This window comes from Mytilus californianus, unplaced genomic scaffold, assembly GCF_021869535.1.
Source record: "Mytilus californianus isolate M0D057914Y unplaced genomic scaffold, xbMytCali1.0.p SCAF_4, whole genome shotgun sequence".
Classification (NCBI taxonomy): Eukaryota; Metazoa; Mollusca; class Bivalvia; order Mytilida; family Mytilidae; genus Mytilus; species Mytilus californianus.
In genome coordinates, this window is record NW_026262690.1 from 55,886,475 (window position 1) to 55,907,911 (window position 21,437).

The 21,437-nt window shown below is 31.4% G+C and overlaps 2 protein-coding genes across 2 annotated transcripts in view; both read left to right on the forward strand.

The window, feature by feature from the left end:
* Nucleotides 1-6,022, forward strand: part of LOC127698453 (cilium assembly protein DZIP1L-like) — a 71,098-nt gene extending 65,076 nt beyond the window's left edge. The window contains exon 23 of the mRNA XM_052201905.1: nucleotides 3,065-6,022. Within this exon, the coding sequence (XP_052057865.1) occupies nucleotides 3,065-3,171 (107 nt within the window). The 3' untranslated portion in view covers nucleotides 3,172-6,022. The remainder of the gene's footprint in view (nucleotides 1-3,064) is intronic.
* Nucleotides 6,023-15,107: 9,085 nt separating this feature from the next.
* Nucleotides 15,108-21,037, forward strand: LOC127698484 (uncharacterized). Its single transcript, XM_052201973.1, has 2 exons — nucleotides 15,108-15,287; nucleotides 16,785-21,037. The coding sequence occupies exons 1-2, from the start codon at nucleotides 15,218-15,220 to the stop codon at nucleotides 17,891-17,893; spliced, it is 1,179 nt and encodes a 392-aa protein (XP_052057933.1). The 5' UTR covers nucleotides 15,108-15,217; the 3' UTR covers nucleotides 17,894-21,037.
* The last annotated feature ends 400 nt before the right edge of the window (nucleotides 21,038-21,437 follow it).

Consider the following 21,437-nt stretch of genomic DNA (forward strand, 5'->3'; position numbering starts at 1 on the left):
TCGAAGGATCAACACCATCCTTCAAGAGATGTTCGACAAAAAGCATATAGACAATGACACCTTTGATTATCTCCGACCTCTTGAGAACGAAGCAAAGTCCGGAAGATTCTATATGTTGCCTAAAATACATAAAACGGGCAATCCAGGTCGACCAATTGTTTCAGCAAATAGTCATCCAACTGAAAAGATATCAGAATTTTTAGACCATCATCTAAGACCTCATGTGAAAGAACTACCCTCTTACATCCAAGATACGACTGATTATCTAAAGAAAATGGAAAGCCTCAATCCTCTACCAAGCAATACTATACTTGCATCCATGGACGTGTCTTCTTTATATACCAACATTCCACAAGACGAAGGAATAGCAGCGTGTGAAGAGGTATGGAACACTCGTAGTGAAAAAAATCCTCCAACTGAGTGCCTTGTTACACTTCTGAAACTAGTGCTAGAGAACAACAACTTCTCTTTCAATGAAAAACATTATCTCCAGATAGACGGTACTAGTATGGGCACAAAAATGGCCCCGTCATATGCCAACATATTTATGGGCCAACTTGAAAAACGCCTCTTGGCTAGTGCTCCATACCAGCCCTTATCATGGTTCCGATTCATTGACGATATTGATTTCAAATGGACAGATTCACAAGAACATCTTAATGAATTTCTAGGACACTGTAACTCTTTCCACCATTCAATAAAATTTACATATGAATCATCTATGGAGAAAATAAACTTCCTCGACACTACGAGTTACATCAAGAACGGAACCATTATAACGGACCTTCATACCAAACAAACGGACAAACATCAATTCCTTTCTCCTAAAAGTTGCCATCCTAAACACTGCTCCCGTGGCATCCCATTCAGCCAGGCATTGCGAATCAAGAGAATATGCTCTACTGAAAATACGCAAAATGCTAGACTTGGACAACTACGTAAACATCTAGTTGTTCAAGGATACAATAACAACATCATTGATAGCGCTTTCGAAAGAGCAAACAAAACTAGTCGCCAAGAACTTCTAGAGTACAAAGATAAGAATAAAGCAGCTAACAGAACACCCCTTGTACTCACTTACCATCCTGATTTTAAAAATGTGTCTTCCATTGTTCAGAAGCATTGGAAAATTATAGAAAATGATTCAAATCTTAAAAAAGTATTTTCCTCACCACCAGTCATGGCCTTCAGAAGACCTAAAAACATCCGTGACAAATTAGTGACATCTGTATTAGCAAAGCAGCCTACTCCATCTCCCGGTTGCTACAAACAATGTGGTCGAAGGAACTGCTTGTGTTGTAAAGCTGCCAATACAAGCAGTTCTTTCATCAGCTCCGTTACTAAACAAAATTATACCATCTACTCAAATTCCAACTGTAAAACGGAGAACTCAATTTATATATTAACATGTGACACATGTGGCATTCAGTATGTGGGAGAAACAATGGACAAATTTAATATTCGGCTCAATAACCATCGTTCATGGTACAAAACCAACAAAAACTGTCCTCTCACAAGACATCTTCGTTCAACGAAACATTCTTTTGATAATGTTACCTTCCAAATTATAGAAGTCAACACCGAGTGGGACACCACGGCGAGAAGGAGAAGAGAAAATTTTTGGATCCACCAACTCCACACTTTAGAACCTGATGGTCTTAACGAAAAAGATGAGAAAAGATACAGGAAAGATAAAGAATAATTTAGTACACAGCATCGTCCTTTTTATCCTGTAATATTGGCCAATGGACGTTGCTAACTTCAACTACCAATTTTGTAAAAATCTTGAACTTCATCCAAATTATGTATTATTTTCAAGGCAGCTAAATTCAAGTGCAACATATACATTGAGCTGCAAAAGTTTCTTATCATCTACATCCGATTTCACCTGGATAGATACACGCTTGATAAAGCTAGTTAGTCTAGCGAAATATTGCGTTTATTTTCATCATTTTGTAAATATTTTAAACATTCTTATATTTACATACTAAATAGTGTGTTAAAATTACATTGTTAGGCAATCTATAATTTTATTTGTGTAATTGAATTAATCTCTGTACTGATTAATCCACACTCCCATAGATTTGTATGTCATGTGCTGCTATTTATAGGCACTTATATATATATATATATATATATATATATACATTGTCAAATCATCTTTTACTTTACTTTTGTTTAAGGTTTTAAAACTCTATGGTATTTAGTAGATTTCAAATATATATATATTATTATTCCTTACATAGATAGGTCTTATCTGTTGGGCATCAACATCAGGATCATACTTCCATTGGCCAATAGTTTTCAAATGTCTATAGTTAGAATGGAAAAATACTAAAAATATGTAAATTTGTCGATATTGTCGGGGCTGGTTGATAAGATGATTTATATCATTCAAGACTCAAGATTCAGTATTTTTCACCATTTTTAACTTTTAATTTTTACTCACCAATCTGACAAGTACACTGCAGCTTTTACTTGCCTGACGATGACTTTTACTTGTCCCAGGCAATCGAACAGCCATTAATGTCGAAAAATTCAAATGAGAAAACCAAAAGCCTGATTTATGATAAAAATGCTTTCTTTTCATCTCTCAAGATGTTATTAGTTCATCTGTCTCTCTATTGCCAAGATGAGCTATCGTCATTACTATGCTTCTGTTTTTCAACTCTCTTGTGTTTGTAAACGTTTAAAATAATATCTGATTATGCCACTGGCTAACTGTCTGTGCCACCATCAAATATCATTTGTGATCATTTTCAATGTACATTCACATTTTGTGTGTTCCATCAAATGTGGGGAACTAGTCCTTTAATTGGTTCTGACTTTTCACAATTTTAGATAATCCACTTCTTGCCAACCAGTACAAATGCTGTTGAAAGAAAAAAAAAATATCAATACTGCTTTTGATTTTACTGCAAAGAAGGCAAGACATATCTCTGTGTAAAGAGTTATATATGTAAAATTTAGGTTTTCGGTGTTAAAAAAATTCACTGCCATATTTAACTTCAAAGGATGTAAATAATCTTCTTTTTCAAATTTTGAAACTTGTTTATCCTTACAGGTGGTAGTACTGTACCAGCTGCAGGAAGTAAAGAAAGAACATCATTTGTGAGTGTAACAGACGTCAGCTCCGATGAAGAACTCATGAGGGATATAGAAAATATATAGTTGATATCAAAATGCAGAATTATATTTATTTTTCAATTTAGAAAGAAAAAATGCTTAATGTCTTGCAAACTGAAATTTTATAACAAGTTTTAGTATGGAAGTTTTCTTAAGGTCTAATTTGAAGTATAGAGGCATTTATTTTTGGATGATTTTTTAGAGCTCTGATAACGCTGAAAGAAGTAGAACCGAAATAAAGAAGTTATGAGATATATTTTGTGATAATGTAGTATGCATTTATTTTGAAGAAATCATATCAAAATAACTTGACAAGCCTTTGTAAATTTATTCAAGAATATTGTAAATAAAATGAGTTAACACAAGTAAGATATTACTTTGAATTAGATGTCTATTTCATAAAATGTTCCCAGCATTGATATATAAAGAAGTACTATTTGATATAACTTTTTAAATCACTTTGTTGATGTTCCGTCCAAAAGTTACAAGCATTTTTATGTAGCATATCAAACTCAAGATTTTCACCTGATGATATTTTTTAAACTTATCAATAATTGGATTTACTATACATAAATTATACATTTGGTTTTTTGTTGATTTTACACTCATTATATGTGATATTAGTTGTAAACTTTAGAATTTTATTGTAATATTTAGAGATGATACGATTCTGTTTTTAGCAGATTTTTTTCAATTGTAAATTCAGATTCCTTTGTTATACAGTGATAGGCTTCCATTACAGTTTTGTGCTTTTTATTCTTGTGAGCAAAATCAATTCTGAATATTTCCCCAAATGAGTTAATTTTTAGAATGAGGTAGTATTCATGTGTTGCTGTTAAGAATAAGGATAAAGAAGTAATATTCTGGTTAACTTGGTTTATTGTTTATATTTAGTTATATTGTCATATTTAGACACATTATTTTAAAATAAAGATAATTATAATAACACTGTTTTTCCAGTTTTGTTATTTCCATTATATATAATTTACATGATATCCAGTTGAATTTCCTCTCAGACTTGGGCACCAGCTCACCGTTCATTTCTGAAATTTATTTTAAAGTTCTGTGAATTTTTGTTATTTATTTTTAGCAAACAAACTCATTGCAACAAAACTAATTTCTAAACAATTCCAATTTATTTTTCTTTCCACGAAATAAATTAAACAATGTAAATCATTTTCAGTAACTTGACTTAATTATTTTTATTCACATAAGCATCAAACAATAATTTGATGTGAATAAGTCAAGCCATATTGACAGGTTGCAGGTATAAATACGTTATAATTGCATCTTCTACATCTCAGATACAAAAAAGGGTTTATGCTATTAAAACAAAAAAATCTTTTAGTTTTGCACAATGCTAATAATTTGACACTCTGATGATACTTTTTATATTATTATTTCATTTACACACTTTTTGAGCCAGAAGAAAGGTTCTCAACACAAAAATGTATCCTAGTTGAAAAGAAAAATATCTAGAAATCCTGTCACTCTGCACTCCAGTCTTATTTGTTCATTTGTACATAGTGGTAACTCATTCATTATTTTCAAATGTCACAATGAAATAATGTTTCAAAAAGAAATTGCTAACTCTGTTTTTTCGAGAAAGCAGTAGACTCTGAGACATTTAACTCAATTTAGGAGGTAAATACTTTTATATAATAGAAAATGTTTCAGATGTAAGGAAACCGTCCAATATCATTGCAATTTGATTTATATGTGCTACATTATAATTACTGTGTAGCATGTGCTATTTTAGGTAAGGTTGTAAAATATTAGCCTAGGATATGTTTAGATTTATCATAATATACCTAGTGGCAGCAAAGACTTACTTAAATATACGTATTTGATATTTAACAATTGTTTTTATTGTATGTTTGTAAATAAAAGAGATTGCCTGTAATATCTGTGATAATATAAGTCCAGCCATGTTTTACAACATGTTTTATGCAGTTAACTGTTTTGCCTTATATATAGAAATCGTCCAGAAATGTATTTTTAAAAGAGATTTTTAAAACATTTTTTTGCTTGTTTCAAAACTTAATGATCTATGAATGTTAATTGAATGATAAAAGATTAGACATTGAATTAAGTAGTCTTTATAAATTTAAGTAGAAATTCAACTTGGTTATTTCAAGTGCAAACTACAGATATGATTTAATACAGGTTCTTCATTATTGTTTAAAAAAAATCTTGTGAACTGCAAAGCTATCAAGAATGGACAAATCATAATATATTAAACTATCAGGACGTTTATTTTTCTTTGGAATTTATCACATTTTATCATCCCTTCTTTGAAATTATTTGAAAACTTGTGAAACGCAATGTCTTAACTGTAAATTCTTTACAAGAAATCTGATTTGTTCAAACATTGAGAATGAAGAACCACTACTTAAATTCTATTGGAGTATATGTCAAGTTTTTCATCTGAGCCATAAAATTAATAATAACTATGAAATTTATGATTAATGTGGCCAAATGGCCAGATACTGACTTTCTGGAAAACTTATATGCAGTCACAAAGATTCTACATATTTAGATTTTGTTTTTGAGGTTTTGGCTTATGATTTTCACAAGTTCAAGCAAAATAATAAGTGCAGTTAGATAGAAACTATACAGAAGAATTTGTTCTTACAGTTAAATCTATGACAGCAAATTTATTTTTACATCAAAGGCTAGATCTACTTTATATTCTTTTAAAATCATTTACTTAAATCAAATAAATAAAACTTGATTGAGGTCTGTAGATATCTTAGCTTTTTTTGCCACTCTCACTAATTTATGCATGAATTACTATATTTTATGTGTATTTAATGTGAAATGTTTAAATATTTATATTATTACTGTACAGTGAATTGTAAATACAACGTATTTATAATAAATTATTTACTGATGATTACTTTAATTTTTTTATTCTTTGCTGTATATATATTTGCCATTCCTTACAACTTCTTTACAAGTGACCTTGTTTCTCATGTTTTTAGTTCATCAGTGGTCAAAATTTCACTGTGAATTCATTTCTGTCTTGTGCTGCTTAATAAAAGTCAATGATATTTGGAATACTAGTTGAATTTAAGTCGGAAAATCTCATACATGTTACCCATATCTTGAATAATCCATCCTATTGCTTTTTCTAATTTTGCTACAAGAATGCCAAAGTCTTCAGATTCTGTGTTTAACTACATATCATTGTTAGTTCACTGCAAAATTTTAATTAGACTTAATTGTCAAGTTGAATATCACTTCATTAGTTAAACAGATGATTGAAAATCTTGCAAACAATAGGAAAAACAAATATGTTCTTAACTTTCTGACACAAGAATCTCAGTAATAATAACAATGCACATTTTCTTTGAATTATCGTTTAGGTTTACAGTGGGACTATATAGCATGATCAAAAGGAAGCTATTACAAGTTCAGAAGAAAATGTTATGTCAAATAGTAACAAGAGTGCACACACTGAAATGTCTCGCCTTCTTTACTGACCATTGATTCTATGTAGATAGTCCTAAATATATTAAGCTTTACTAAAAGTATCACAAACTTAACATGATTCAAGAAAATGAGGTCAAGGTCAGATAAACCAAACCGGAAATACATGTACACCTTCATTCAATACACCAAATACAGTTGACCTATTGCCTATAGTTTCTAAGAAACAGACTTAAACAGGAAAACTAAACATTGACCAATGAACCATGCAAATAAGGTCAAGGTCAGATGAACCATGCCAGACAGACATGTACACCTTACAATCAATCTTTGCATTAAATATAGTTGACCTATTGCTTATAGTATCTAAGAAACAAACTTAACCATGAAAACTTAACATTGACAATTAGGTCAGATGATACCTGCTAGACAGACATATACACCTTACAATCATTCCATACAACAAATATGGTTGACCTATTGGTTATAGTTTAAGAAAAACAGACCAAAACACAAAAAATAAACCCTGAGCAATGAACCGTGAAAATGAGGTCAAGGTCAAATAAAACCTGCTAGACTGACATGTACATTGTAAAATATTTCCATACACCAAATATAGTTGACCTATTGCATATAGTATTAGAAAAAAAGACCAAAACAAAAAAACTTAACTTTAACCACTAAACCATGAAAATGAGGTCAAGGTCAGATGACACCTGCCAGTTGGACATGTACACCTTACAATCATTCCATACACCAAATATAGAAGACCTATTGCTTATAGTATCTGATATATGGACTTGACCACGAAAACTTAACCTTGTTCACTGATTCATGAAATGAGGTCGAGGTCGGATGAAAAATGTCTGATGGGCATGAGGACCTTACAAGGTACGCACATATTAAATATAGTTATCCTATTACTCATAATGAGAGAAATTAACATTACAAAAAATCTTCCATTTTTATCTCGCCTTTCCAAAGGAAATGTGAGCTTTCGCCATCACATGGCGTCCGTCGTCGTCCGTCCGGTGTAAACTATTTCAAACATCTTCTCCTCTGAAACTACTGTACCAATTCCAACCAAACTTAAGCTGAATGATCCTTAGTGTATTTAGAATAAAGTTTATGTTTTATTTTCTGTTTCGTCAAAAAACATGGCTGCCATGGCTTAAAATAGAACATAAGGGTAAAATAGTTTTTGGCTTATATCTCAAAAACTAAAGCAATTTGAGCAAATCTGACATTGGATAAAAATGTTCATTAGATCAAGTTCTATCAGCCCTGAAATTTTCAGATGAATCTAACAACCCATTGTTGGGTTGCTGCCACTAAATTGGTAATTTTAAGGAAATTTTGCAGTTTTTGGTTATTATCTTGGATATTAATATAGACAAAGATAAACTGTAAACAGCAAAAATGTTCAGCAAAGTAAGATCTAAAAGTAAGTTTTTATATAACCAAAATTGTCAATTGACCCCTTAAGGAGTTATTGTCCTTTAATTTGTTCATCTAGTTTGCTTACTTTAAAAAATCTTCTCCTTTGAAACTGCTGAATCATTTTCAGCCAAAGTTTCAGAGTATCTAGTATAAATTTTGTATTTTATTTCCTTGTACGTCAAGAAACATAGCCACTATGGCTAAAATGGAACATAGGGATAAAATGCATTTTTTTGCTTTTGAAGAAAATATGACAGATACAAAGAACATTTAAATGGCATTTTTAAGCCACTCTTTAATATATATTGAAAAGCAAAAATAATCATTGATGAAAGATTTAAGCAAAAAATTACAGGTGAGCGATTCAGGCTCTTGAGAGCCTCTTGTTTTTCAAGTAGTCACTGAACCATGAAAATGAGGTCAAGGACAATGGACATATGACAGACGGAAACTTCATAACATAAGGCATCTATATACAAAGTATGAAGCATCCAGGTCCTCCACCTTGGAAAATATAAAGCTTTTAAGAAGTTAGCTAACGCTGCCGCCGCAGCCGCCTCCGGATCACTATCCCTATGTCGAGCTTTCTGCGACAAAAGTCGCAGGCTCGACAATAGCTAAAACAAATTACAATCAAATCATAGTTATTACGACATATAATGTTATTATTTCCCACTTAGTACATGTATATCAAACACAGAAAAAGTAGGCTATAGAAGTTTTGTGAAAAAAATATTTTTAAATGTTGCAATATGAATAGATTAACAAACCAACCAGAATATATTTTTCTACTGAATGTATATGTTACAGTACAAATTGGAATTCCAATATCTGCTACATTTAGTAGAAATTGGGATATCTAGATTTGTACTAGGAAATGCACTAAATTTTTATTAATAGTTCCAGGATATTACTAAAACTATAGTTATGGTAGTATGAATCTGGATTGTACTGGATTTATTTTTTATTGTCTTGCCTGTGACGAAAGTCGCAGTATGCGAGACAGGGATTACTATCCTGTGTCCTGATGTAAACTATTTGTATAAGCTTTATATTGCATAAGGTAGAAGACCTGGATGCTTCATGCCTTGTTTGCAGATTATTACGCTTCGAAGTTTCCGTCTGTCATATGTCCATTGTCCTTTACCTCATTTTCATGGTTCAGTGACTGCTTGAAAAAAAAATTATGTTTGTTTTGTCATGTGAATTTCTCACTACTTCTTATGAGTGATAGGATAACTATATTTGGTATATAGGTTACTTGCGATGTCTTACATGTCCTGCAAACAGGGTTCACCTGACCTCAACCTCATTTCATGGATCAGTGATTAAGATTAAAGTTACTTAATTAGGTCCGTTTCTCAGATACTATTAGCTGTAGGTCAACTATATGTGGTGTATGGAATGATTGTAAGGGGTACATGTCAGTTTGGTCAATTTCATCTGACCTTGACCTCATTTTCATCGATCAGTTATCAAGGTTAAAGTTACGTGATTAGGTCCGTTTCTCAGATACTACTGTAAATTCAGAAATTATTGCGTGCATTTATTATTGCGATTTTTAAAGAAAGGACAAAAATGCGAGATTTATTATTGCGATTTCAGGAAAATCAGCGTACACTCCTATGTATCAGATATCAGAATGCGAGTTTTTATTATTGCGATTATCACCCAGTCGCTTTATTTGCAATAATAAAAACCTCGCAATAATTTCTGAATTGACAGTATAAGCAATAGGTCAACTTATGTCGTGTATGGAATGATTGTAAGGGTACATGTCAATATGGCAGGTTTCATCGGACCTGGACCTCATTTTCATTGTTCATTGGTCAATGTTAAGTCTTTGTGCTTTGATCAGTGTTTCAAGTTCTATAAGCAATAGGTCAACTATACTTGTTGTATGGAATGATTGTAAGGTGTACATGTCTGTCTAGCTGGTTCCATATCTATTTAAAGAGCTAAAATGGTTAAATTTCAAATCTAGGATTTCTTATCATAAATTGATTCTTGTTCATAAAATTCTCAATAATAAAGCACCTAATTACCTTAAAGAACTATGTTGTCCAATTATAAACCTACACAGCAGAAATTTAAGATCTGCAAATAATAATCTAGCTGTAGTGCGGCCTAATAAAAATTTGACGAAAAAAACATTCACATACAGCTCCTCAATACTTTGGAATAAACTACCTAATGAAATAAAACTATGTGAAAATCTAGGTACTTTGAGTCACCCTTTTTAAATAAAGTCATTATTATTATCATTATTATTATTATCTGACCTTGACCTTATTTTTATGGTTCATTAGTCAACGTTAAGTTTTTGGTGTTTTGGTCAGTTTTTCAAATACTAATAGCAATAGTTCAGCTATATTTGGTGTATGGAATGATTGTAAGGTGTACATGCCTGTGTAGCAGGTTTCGTTTGACCGTGACTTCATTTTCATGGTTCATTGGTCAAATTTTAAAGGGGAATTAGTTACGAGATATAAAAACAAGAGGCTCTCAAGTGCCTGAATCGCTCACCTGTATTTTTTTGCTTAAATCTTTCATCAATGATTATTTTTGCTTTTCAATATATATTAATGAGTGGCTTAAAAATGCCATTTAAATGTTCTTTGTATCTGTCATATTTTCTTCAAAAGCAAAAACATGCATTTTACCGCTATTTTCCATTTTAGCCATAGTGGCTATGTTTCTTGACGTACAAGGACATAAAATACAAAATTTATACTAGATACTCTGAAACTCATTCAGCCCAAGTTTGGCTGAAATTGATTCAGCAGTTTCAAAGGAGAAGATTTTTTTAAAGTAAGCAAACTAAACGAACAAATTGTAAAAAATTATCTTTAAAGGGCAATAACTCCTTAAGGGGTCAATTGACAATTTTGGTCATATAAAAACTTATTTTTAGATCTTACTTTGCTGAACATTTTTGCTGTTTACAGTTTATCTTTATCTATAATAATATTCAAAATAATAACCGAAAACTGCAAAATTTCCTTAAAATCATCAATTCAGGGGCAATAACCTAAAAATCAGATACTAGACTTGGCTGATAATTTTAGGGCAGGTAGACCTTGACCTAATGAATTCTTAAACTTTTGTCTGATTTGCTCTAAATGCTTTAGTTTTTGAGATATAAGTAAAAAACTGCATTTTACCGCTATTTTCCATTTTAGCCATAGTGGCTATGTTTCTTGACGTACAAGGACATAAAATACAAAATTTATACTAGATACTCTGAAACTCATTCAGCCCAAGTTTGGCTGAAATTGATTCAGCAGTTTCAAAGGAGAAGATTTTTTTAAAGTAAGCAAACTAAACGAACAAATTGTAAAAAATTATCTTTAAAGGGCAATAACTCCTTAAGGGGTCAATTGACAATTTTGGTCATATAAAAACTTATTTTTAGATCTTACTTTGCTGAACATTTTTGCTGTTTACAGTTTATCTTTATCTATAATAATATTCAAAATAATAACCGAAAACTGCAAAATTTCCTTAAAATCATCAATTCAGGGGCAATAACCTAAAAATCAGATACTAGACTTGGCTGATAATTTCAGGGCAGGTAGACCTTGACCTAATGAATTCTTAAACTTTTGTCTGATTTGCTCTAAATGCTTTAGTTTTTGAGATATAAGTAAAAAACTGCATTTTACCCTATGTTCTATTTTTAGCCATGGTGGCCATGTTTTCTGAGGAAACAGAAAATAAAACACAAACTTTCTAGATAACTTAAGAATCATTTAGCTTAAGTTTGGTTTGATTTGGTTCAGTTGTTTCAGAGGAGAAGATTTTTTAAAGTTAGAAAACATGATAAACAAATTGTGTAAAATTGTCTTTAAAGGGCAATAACTCCTTAAGGGTTCAATTGACAATTTTGGTCATTAAACTTATTTGTAGATCTTACTTTGCTGAACATTTTTGCTGTTTACAGTTTATCTTTATCTATAATAATATTCAAAATAATAACCAAAAACTGCAAAATTTCCTTAAAATTACCAATTTAGTGGCAGCAACCCAACAATGGGTTGTTAGATTCATCTGAAAATTTCAAGGCTGATAGAACTTGAACTAATAAATATTTTAACCCTTGTCAGATTTGATCTAAATGCTTTAGTTTTTGAGACATAAGCCAAAAACTGCATTTTACCCCATATGTTTTTTTTTTAGCCATGACAGCCATGTTTTTTGACGAAACAGAAAATAAAACACAAACTTTATTCTAGATACCCTAAGGATCATTCAGCTTAAGTTTGGTTGGAATTGGTTCAGTAGTTTCAGAGGAGAAGATGTTTGAAATAGTTCACACTGGACGGACGACGACGGACGCCATGTGATGTCAAAAGCTCACATTTCCTTTGGAAAGTTGAGCTAAAAATTAAGATATGATTTTTTTTTCAATCATTAATGAAAGTGAAATATTGAAATAATAATTCGCTTTTAGCAGCCAGTTTGGTTCAATTTTGTCAAAATAAGCTAAGAAGCATCGCTGATGAATTATTCACTTGCCAAAAATCCAATTGCACGTGTTTACTATCTATTTATATCTATTTTTATGTTTATATCAGGTTATATGACCGCCAGCAGTCTTCGGAGGTCACCTTGAAGGTTAATTAGATGGCGTCTAGACTAAAATACACACGAAATGCTGATATATATTATCGAGTCCATGCATCGTAAATTTTAGACTTTTTATAATTTGGATATACGTTTAAGTATGTTATAAATTAAATATGATAATTTGATTCAAATCAGTGAACATGAATTTTACAGCTAATGCCCCTTTATTGTAACAGTCAATCAAAATTAGAAGCAGAGACACAAATACAAACCAGGAAACACAGAGCACATGAAATCTTCCAAGTTAGACATTTTTATTTTCAAATATGATGTATTTTCTAAATACCAATACCACCGTGTGGAACGTCACATGCGGCGTGTTGGCTATGTTTGACACGGGTTGGCGGTTTTGAAGCGGAGAAAAAGCGATCAAGGTATGTAAAAGTATCAAATTTTCTTTTTTGAGAGTTCTTAACATGCATCAAATAATGTATTGCATGGAAGAAATTTGATTAAGTTTAGGTGTAGGTGGTTTTGTCTTCGGGCAAATCTTATACAGAGGTCTGCTCTGGGATTTTACTCCATGTTTTGATGAATTAAGTTCCGTGACTTCTTCCTGACCATGATAGTAACTGAAAAGGAAAACAAATCATATTCAGGTATAGAACAAAATACTTTGAGGCTTTTTCCTTATTTCTAACAAAAAAATGCATATTACTTAAAAAAAACAAATATGGGTAAAAAAAATACCTTAAGTTTGTGATGAGTCATCATAACAGAGTAGGTTTGTTTGAATTACAAACTAACAGATAGGGACCGAATTATAGGCAAATTTATCATTGTTTTAATAAATGCCTCACCCTCTTGAGACACAAAATCTGACACGCCGAGCGACACATTACATTTCGATGAAAAATTAACTTTAAAACCAATAAATTTTGACTAAGAAGCTGGCATTTGGATAAATCATATGATAGGAATTCATTTCTATATAAATCATACGAGAAAAAAATCGCCAAAAGTAGTTTTTTATCCTGAAACTTGCATATGAAGACTCAAAATCTGCGCAAAAACTATGGAGAGGTGTTTGAGAAAACGGAGCACTGGATACATTTGCTTATGCTTGCTGGAAATAGATTATGGTTCGGTTCCTTCCGTGCAATACATTATTTGGTGCTAACAATTCTCAATCAAAGTACTGAAGTACTGAACATCGGATGACCACAAGTTCTTGAGGATGGTCAAAAGCACTTGTCTCAGAAAAAAAACAACATATCTCTTTACCTGAAACTGAGGTTAATGTACAGATATATATTTTTTTCTAGACAAGTGCGTGCGAGTATGATGAATAAATGACAGGAAATTCAACTTCACCGTAATAAATATTATATTGTAGTGATACAAATCAGTATACACTGATTTGTTGTTATATATTATATTAAAATAACAGTTACATATATATATGATTTGCATCCGTTTGTATATTATTCTATTCTACTGTTCTAATAATAGTGCAATGCAAGTGCATGGTGGACACTTTTCTGTAAAAATTCGATTTTTCTAAGATTGGATACGAGTAGGCATTCATATTTTCCCGCAAAAACAATTACAGAGTTACCGGTCCTGTCGCAAAACGTTCTTTGAGATATTCTTCCGCATGCTTTAACACAATTTTTCGGTACGTGTGCATTGATATTATCAATGATTTTTTACTTATATATATATATCTAACTACAAAACATTTTCACATTATTAATTTATGTTGTAAACAAAAATATTTTTATCAGTATTCATTGAAGAGATGTATTTATATCAAATGACAAGGAATGTTATTTTGCACTCGTTTATGTGCGCATATTTATCATGTTTATAGATCGGTTACAAACCCAAAACTAATTTACATAATGGAAATATAGGCGATAGCAATACATCGGATTGACCTCAAGGTCATCGCGATGTAAAAAAGAAATTGTGATACTTTTACACACCTTGATTGCTTTTTCTCCGCTTCAAAACCGCCACCCCGTGTCAAACATAGCCATGCTTATATATCCATTATGTATTTTTGTTCACGCAGAGAAATTCACACATATACAAAATATTCTGATATTAAGATTGATGTTGAACTTGCGCGACTTCAAATCAAAAGTTAAGATATGTAAAACTTATTTGAAGATTCTTAATTTTTTTTCCCCATTTGGAACTAAACAAAAAAGTAATCCAAACTTCTCCTTTGGAGAAATAAGACTATCTGTCTCCTTTTTTGCGCATTTGTGATAAGCGTATAGATCTTGTAAGTAGGATCGTAATTCATATGTAAAAATGACGACGCTTAAAAATATATAATCATAAAAATCAAATCAAATATCAAAAAGATAAAATTGAAAAAACAACTTGAATATTTGTAATTATGATCGGTATTCCCCTACAATCCATAAATGATTGACAGTAAACTATAGAAAATTAAAATTGATCGGAGATGATCCAAAGACGTAAAATGCAACAGCTTGATCGCCATCGACCCTTTGTCCATACAAACTTCCACGCTGGAGAAAAATGCGTGTACACTTGCATCATGAATTGATTTCGGTTAAAACTAAAATCGTTATTATAAATAATTTGTTTTCGACTTGATTCACCAGAAATAAACATGAAAACTTTCGTTGCGGTTTTGTTAGGAATAATTCTAAATGAAGTATTATCTAAACCTACTGAGAAAGGTATGTTTCAAAATCACAATTTTTCTGGAATATATTTTGTTAAATATCTAGGAACTTTGAGTATAGTTTAATGTTTATTTTTAACATAACTTGTCAATCTGATTAAAATCAGACCCTGTGTCCAAGCTTTGCTTTGTCCTTGTAAGCAAAGCTTGGACACGAGATCAGTATTTTACTCAGATTGCATAACTAATATAATTCTCTTTTTCATGGACGAGAGATTTATACATATTTATATAACTACCTTTAAAGATGTTAAGATTCGAAATGAGCAGTTCTTGAACCCCTGATTTAAGAGATATGACCATTTCTACATGAAATGTACATTATATTTGTTTCGCTCACAGTTTAAAAACCAGACGATTGTTAAAACAGAGGATGGGATATAACCTCCTCGTTTAAATCTACATGAAGCCGATATCAAAGAGCATATATCATAAACTTTTTGAAAATAAAAATTCAACTATTACATGTATATGTATTTATATTTTACATGTGTTGTAAACAAAAGACAGTTCTGACAAATTTAACCAAAATGCATTGATTTGTATCTGAAAGAAGTTATATAGACATACTTCTAATAGAATTGTGGCTTCTGTTAAGAATCTCCTTCTTATTTTGGATACTTACTAAAATTTTACTAAAATATATTCAAATTGCAGCTTTGAGTCATCATTAGGCATTTATATTTTTTCACGTTTGAAATACGCCGAGTAGTTATTAACAGGAATATATGATACTGTCTCTAGAAAATGGCCCCAATCGTAAAATAAAACCAGGGGAATTGACCCTACCGCATTGGAAACTGTCGACCTTTTTGTGAATAAACAATATATATTCCTCATTATTTCATATTCAAGTTCTATGTTAACCTTAAATATTACTCTTACCGTAGTGTTGCCAAAATTGACTGCAAATGTGTGTTTGTAGTAGATTATTCATATGTATTGGGTTCACTCGTAACTTAAAAAAACCAACAACCCTAATTCATAATCACAGGGTACTCCAAATTGTAAATAACACTTTTTTATTTTGTGCGTCCGAAGCGCTTTTTTTTTATTTACCTTCATCAGGAACACTCAAACCAATCTTAATTGACTTTCGTTCTGTGATAAATAATATTTGTTCTCATATACAGCGGATTTACGTTGGCTTAAATATGTATTTTAGATATAAAATTTTATAGGAAAAGACAAAAAGGGTCTATATATGTAAATACAGTCTGTAATAGCCGGGTTCCGTTCATTGCTGAACAATTCGTTGCAATTTTCAAAACGAAATGCATATTTTTTCTTTGAATTGGAATTTTATTAGTATTTTTTGGATAGTTTGTCTCTTGTTTGTGTGTATAAGCTATTGTGTTTAAAAAACAACAACATAGATTTACATTTTTTATTATGAAATGAACCAAGACCAATGGTCATTACAACGTCATCATACTAAACATATGATAAGGTATAAACACTTCATTTCCATTATCTTATCTTTAATTTCTAGGACCACATATGGAGCCATGCGCTGATCCATTGGACTGTCTCCATGGCGTCCTTATGCATGGCGACAACGAAGTTGGTGATTCTCATAAAACAGAAGACAATTATCTTAAATTTAAGCCAGTTTTAGAAACAGGTCCAAAAGAACAGTCAGGACCACAAGATGCTGAAGAAACATTTCATGGTGCTTTAATGCATGATGACAAGGATCATCCTAATAAACATAACGAGGATAAAACGAAGCAGCCAGAGAAACCACCGGAATCGTTTGGACCAAAAGAAACTAATAAACTTATGCATGATGTAATGCATGGCGACACAGAAAAGTCGCATGAATATGTACACAAAAAGATACCAGTTGAAATCAATAACAAAGACCCCACTGGTCCACCAGATGCCGAACAAATAATGCATGGAGTTTTAATGCACGGAGGAGAAAATGTTGAAAATCATCATGTGCACTCACGACCAGAGGACACAACACAAAAATCTAAAGGTCCCATGGACCAAAACACACTAATGCACAATCTCATGCATGATGGGAACCATGTCGATCATTTAGAAGAAAAAGTGAATGTCCCAGCTTCTCCATCCGGGCCTAACTCTGAAAAACTGCATGGTATACTGATGCATGGCGACTCTGAAATTGGACATGAACATGGCCATGATCACAAGGAGTCAAATAATGTGCCTTTTAAATTTAATCTTGATGAAATAAAGAAGCTTGGAATTGATCCTGAAATTCTAAAAACAGTGTTATCAGAAGACCAAGAGGATTACAGCAAATGGCAAACACAAAAGTTATCAGGTACAGATGAAGATTATTACAAAGGAACGTATGTGTCTATTTCAGATTCAAGCATCGCAGACATTGAACTTATGAAACAAAGGTATATAAAACAAGAATTGGGTTCTGAAGAACAAAAAGAATTCGATGCTTATGTTAATGCCAAAGACAGTGACTTAAATTCCGATGAGATGGCATCAAATTTAAACTTAGACTCAATGGATCATGATACTAGTGACATGCACCATGATTTAGAACTGATTGGAAGTACTCAACCTATCAATGAAATACACATCTCTCACAGAGAACACAAACACAGACGATAATATTGTTTAGTAAATTATTCATACTTAAAGACAACGTTCAAACTATGTTTTTTTTAAGTGTCGAGTATTTGTGTCATTTTATAGTACAAGTCTGCGATGATTGCGTGCATTGCGTTTATATACAGTATACGTATATCTTCAGAAAATTAAAAAAATGTTTCGAAACTTTAGAAACAGGAAAAAACCGAGGCGCTCCTCAAGTCTCTTTGACATAATGTTTCCGTCGGTTGTCAGTTTTGATTTAATTATGTTTTTTTTAAAACTATTCAACTCTTCTTTGCTAAAATTGCTGTAGATTGATAATATTTAAGTTAATTGAACTAAGCGTTTTAAAATAAACAACAAGGCGCAGTATAAGACTATTAAGACAACAGCAAAGAGACAAACTTAATAGCTATCCTATCGCCTGGAAATGACGATGCTATGCAAGCCAGATTTTTTTTTATTTCGTAAGATTTTTGCAATGATACTGGTAAAATATACATACGAATAAGATGAAATCATATCGTGCAGAAAGACGAATATTTCGGCGCAACAAACAGCCTTTGTCCGTGACGATATTTTTTTCAATTGAATGTAAAATTCAAGTCAATGGTTTAAAGCTGTTATGGTAAATATATAGGTTATTTCAAATTATTAACCAGAATGATAAATGTAATTAATACTTTTACGATTTTTTAAAATATATTTAACGTGGAAATTCTGACTCCTCCAAAAAATTGCTCATGGGAAAACGGGCGGGTTATTCTTTAATACATAGGATAAACATTCAAAGACATCAAACGATTTTATGATATTTTTGACTGTTTCTATTTCGGGTTTCATAACGTTATTATTCCATGATTTTGTAAGAATGATTTTAAAAATGGTTTGTCTTCTTTTAAAAGTTTTATTGACACTTCTTTAAATTCATATTAAAACTGCAGTGTAAACAAAGATAAGTGACAACAAAACTATTTGTCATTGAAAAAGGAAACACAGCTAAAAGATCGATATTTTTGTCAAAGTTTCTATTTGAAGTCTCATATGGCGACAAATGTTTGGTCCGATTGGATCATTAATCTCAAGTTAGCTATCTACTTTATCTTGTTAATGAGATTTTTAAAAATTTTGCATCTAAATTAAAGGCCTATATTTTTAATGCGGTTAGGATCATCAGTAATGTTTTTTTTTAACGGCGAACAAAAGTGTAGCATCAAGCAAACTTACAGTAGTGATTTTGGCTGTACATGATTTTTCAGAATCATTGTATCAATAAACATGCTAAATAGATTATTGCGAGTAACATAGGGTTTGTTGTTTAATAGCTGTTGGTGTCATCAACAATAACTCTTAATCTATTGCTCATGAAATGTGGGAATCCAACGATAAGTCGTATGCGGTGAAAGAATACGGTATTTTGTTTACCGTTACGGTACCAGCTATGCAAAAACAATTTTGATATTTTAATCATTGATTTACTTCTATTTTTGAACATATGAATGTTAAATGTCGTACATATATGCCTCTTTTGTTTGTATCTGAATCACGGAATTTCTAAAGGTTTCTCAGTAAAACTAATACTTAAAAGTTATTATTACCTTATTTCATAACCGTGACAAGTAGTTGATAGCCTATAAAAAAAAACGTAAATGAACGGGTTAATTAAACCGTTTTGTTATGCATGTCTGGCACGTAAACACAAACACTGGCGATTTTCGAAACTAACCCTTGGTGCATGTACTATTACAATTGTTTGAATAGATTTCCAAGAAACAAAAGATCTCTGAATAATGTCCATCTTAATTGCTGTAGTATAGGGATTGTCTTTGCTCGCGAGAATTATAGATGAAAATTAATAACTTGTTGATAAGTAATGTAAAATGTTGATGCAGAAATTATTTTTTCATAAAAACTAATAATCATTTTTCTTTTTGAGGAATTGATTAGTTTTGCTAACTGACCGTATAGCGTCTTATTTTTTGAAAATTTTTATTGTCATTTCAACGTATTCTACAGTACCAGAAGTTCCTCACTAAGAGAGGTGTACAGCCTCTGTGATAGTTCTAGAAATGGACTTTTAATATCACTGGTTGCATCTTTTTTTAAATAGTGCATATACCAAACCCTGAAGCTTTTGTTGAAAGTCAATAACAATTCTATGTAAATTTGATATGAATTTACCCGCAATATCATTGTGTTTTAAGATAAATATTATGAGAGAGAGATAAAATGTTGTCCAATGACATTTGTAATAGATAACAAGAATATTAGATATAAAGGAAGGCTACTTGGAAATAAATATTATTAACTAGAATTGGTTGTGAAAAAAGGAAGTGACAATGAAGGCATTTCTGGTGTGCCTTTTTTGTTTTATTCAATTAGACTATATACAAATGACGCATTTTAGAGGTGGAATAATAATGTGGGAACCAACAGAATACAAAAATGAGGTACAACATGTATTTTAATTAATATAAAGGGTTTCAATATTTATTTGAAAGAGTGAAATTAGTTACCTTTCCAAACTTTTTTCTCTGTGAATAAAAAACAAATGCTGAGGACCACTTCCGGGTGCGAGATTTTCTCGCTGTGTTGAAGACCCATTGGTGGACTTCTGCTGTTGTGTGCTCTTTGGTCGGGTTGTTGTCTATTTGACATATTCCCCATTTCCATTCTCAATTTTATTTAAACTATTTGAGTCTATTTTGTTTATTTTGCCTTTAACTTTCATTTTGACAGGAAACTACTACATAAAAAATCATCAAAAATACAAAATACTTGTATATGAATATTTTTAATAAGAATCTTAAAGAAGTATCGTTATATAATCATGTTATTGTGAAAATAAGTAAAAGGAAGAAATTAATTCAATAAATAAGTAAAACATAAATAAAATAAAATGCAACAAGCACTCTTGTGAGGGTTGGTAGTATTATGTACTGATATTTGGATTTCTTGAAAAGTCTAATACCCTTCGTAAAATAAAACATAATAAGTGACAATTGTAAATGGTAGTTAATATACTTTCTAATATTGCCTTCAGAGGAATGGCAATAGTTTGAGGAGAATATTTCTGAATGAAATGTTCAAAGAAACCTTCAGTGTAGCGACGGACTACAAGTCAGTGTCTGTAACTAAATCCCTTTTTTGTTCATTTTTTTTTAGATACAAAAAATGTCTTATGGTCAGAAGCGTCAGTAATGAATGGCTGATACAAAATGAATAGTTGCATTACCTATAATTTGACAGTATGAAGTAAGAATAAAGGTCCCAAAATGGTCCCAAATGCAAAAAACAAGAACGAGACACCCGAGGTAGTTAAAACAACTATAAAATTTATATACTGTTATTGAAATTTTCTTTTCAATTATTCCCCATGAAATACCCGAAACAACAAAACAAACAAACAAATTAATACTTTATCTGCCAATAACGGCGCCCAGAATGAGCTAAATTACTACAACCATAATTTTCAAACATAATATTACAATATGATAAAAATAGATTATACAAAGTATAACATGTTTCGTGAGTTTCTTAATCTGTATCATTCTATTATATC

Coding starts and splice junctions, on each gene's coding strand:
- LOC127698484 (XM_052201973.1), top strand. CDS start 15,218: ATGAAAACTTTCGTTGCGGTTTTGTTAGGAATAATTCTAAATGAAGTA. Junction 15,288..16,784: donor ATCTAAACCTACTGAGAAAG/GTATGTTTCAAA, acceptor TTTAATTTCTAG/GACCACATATGGAGCCATGC.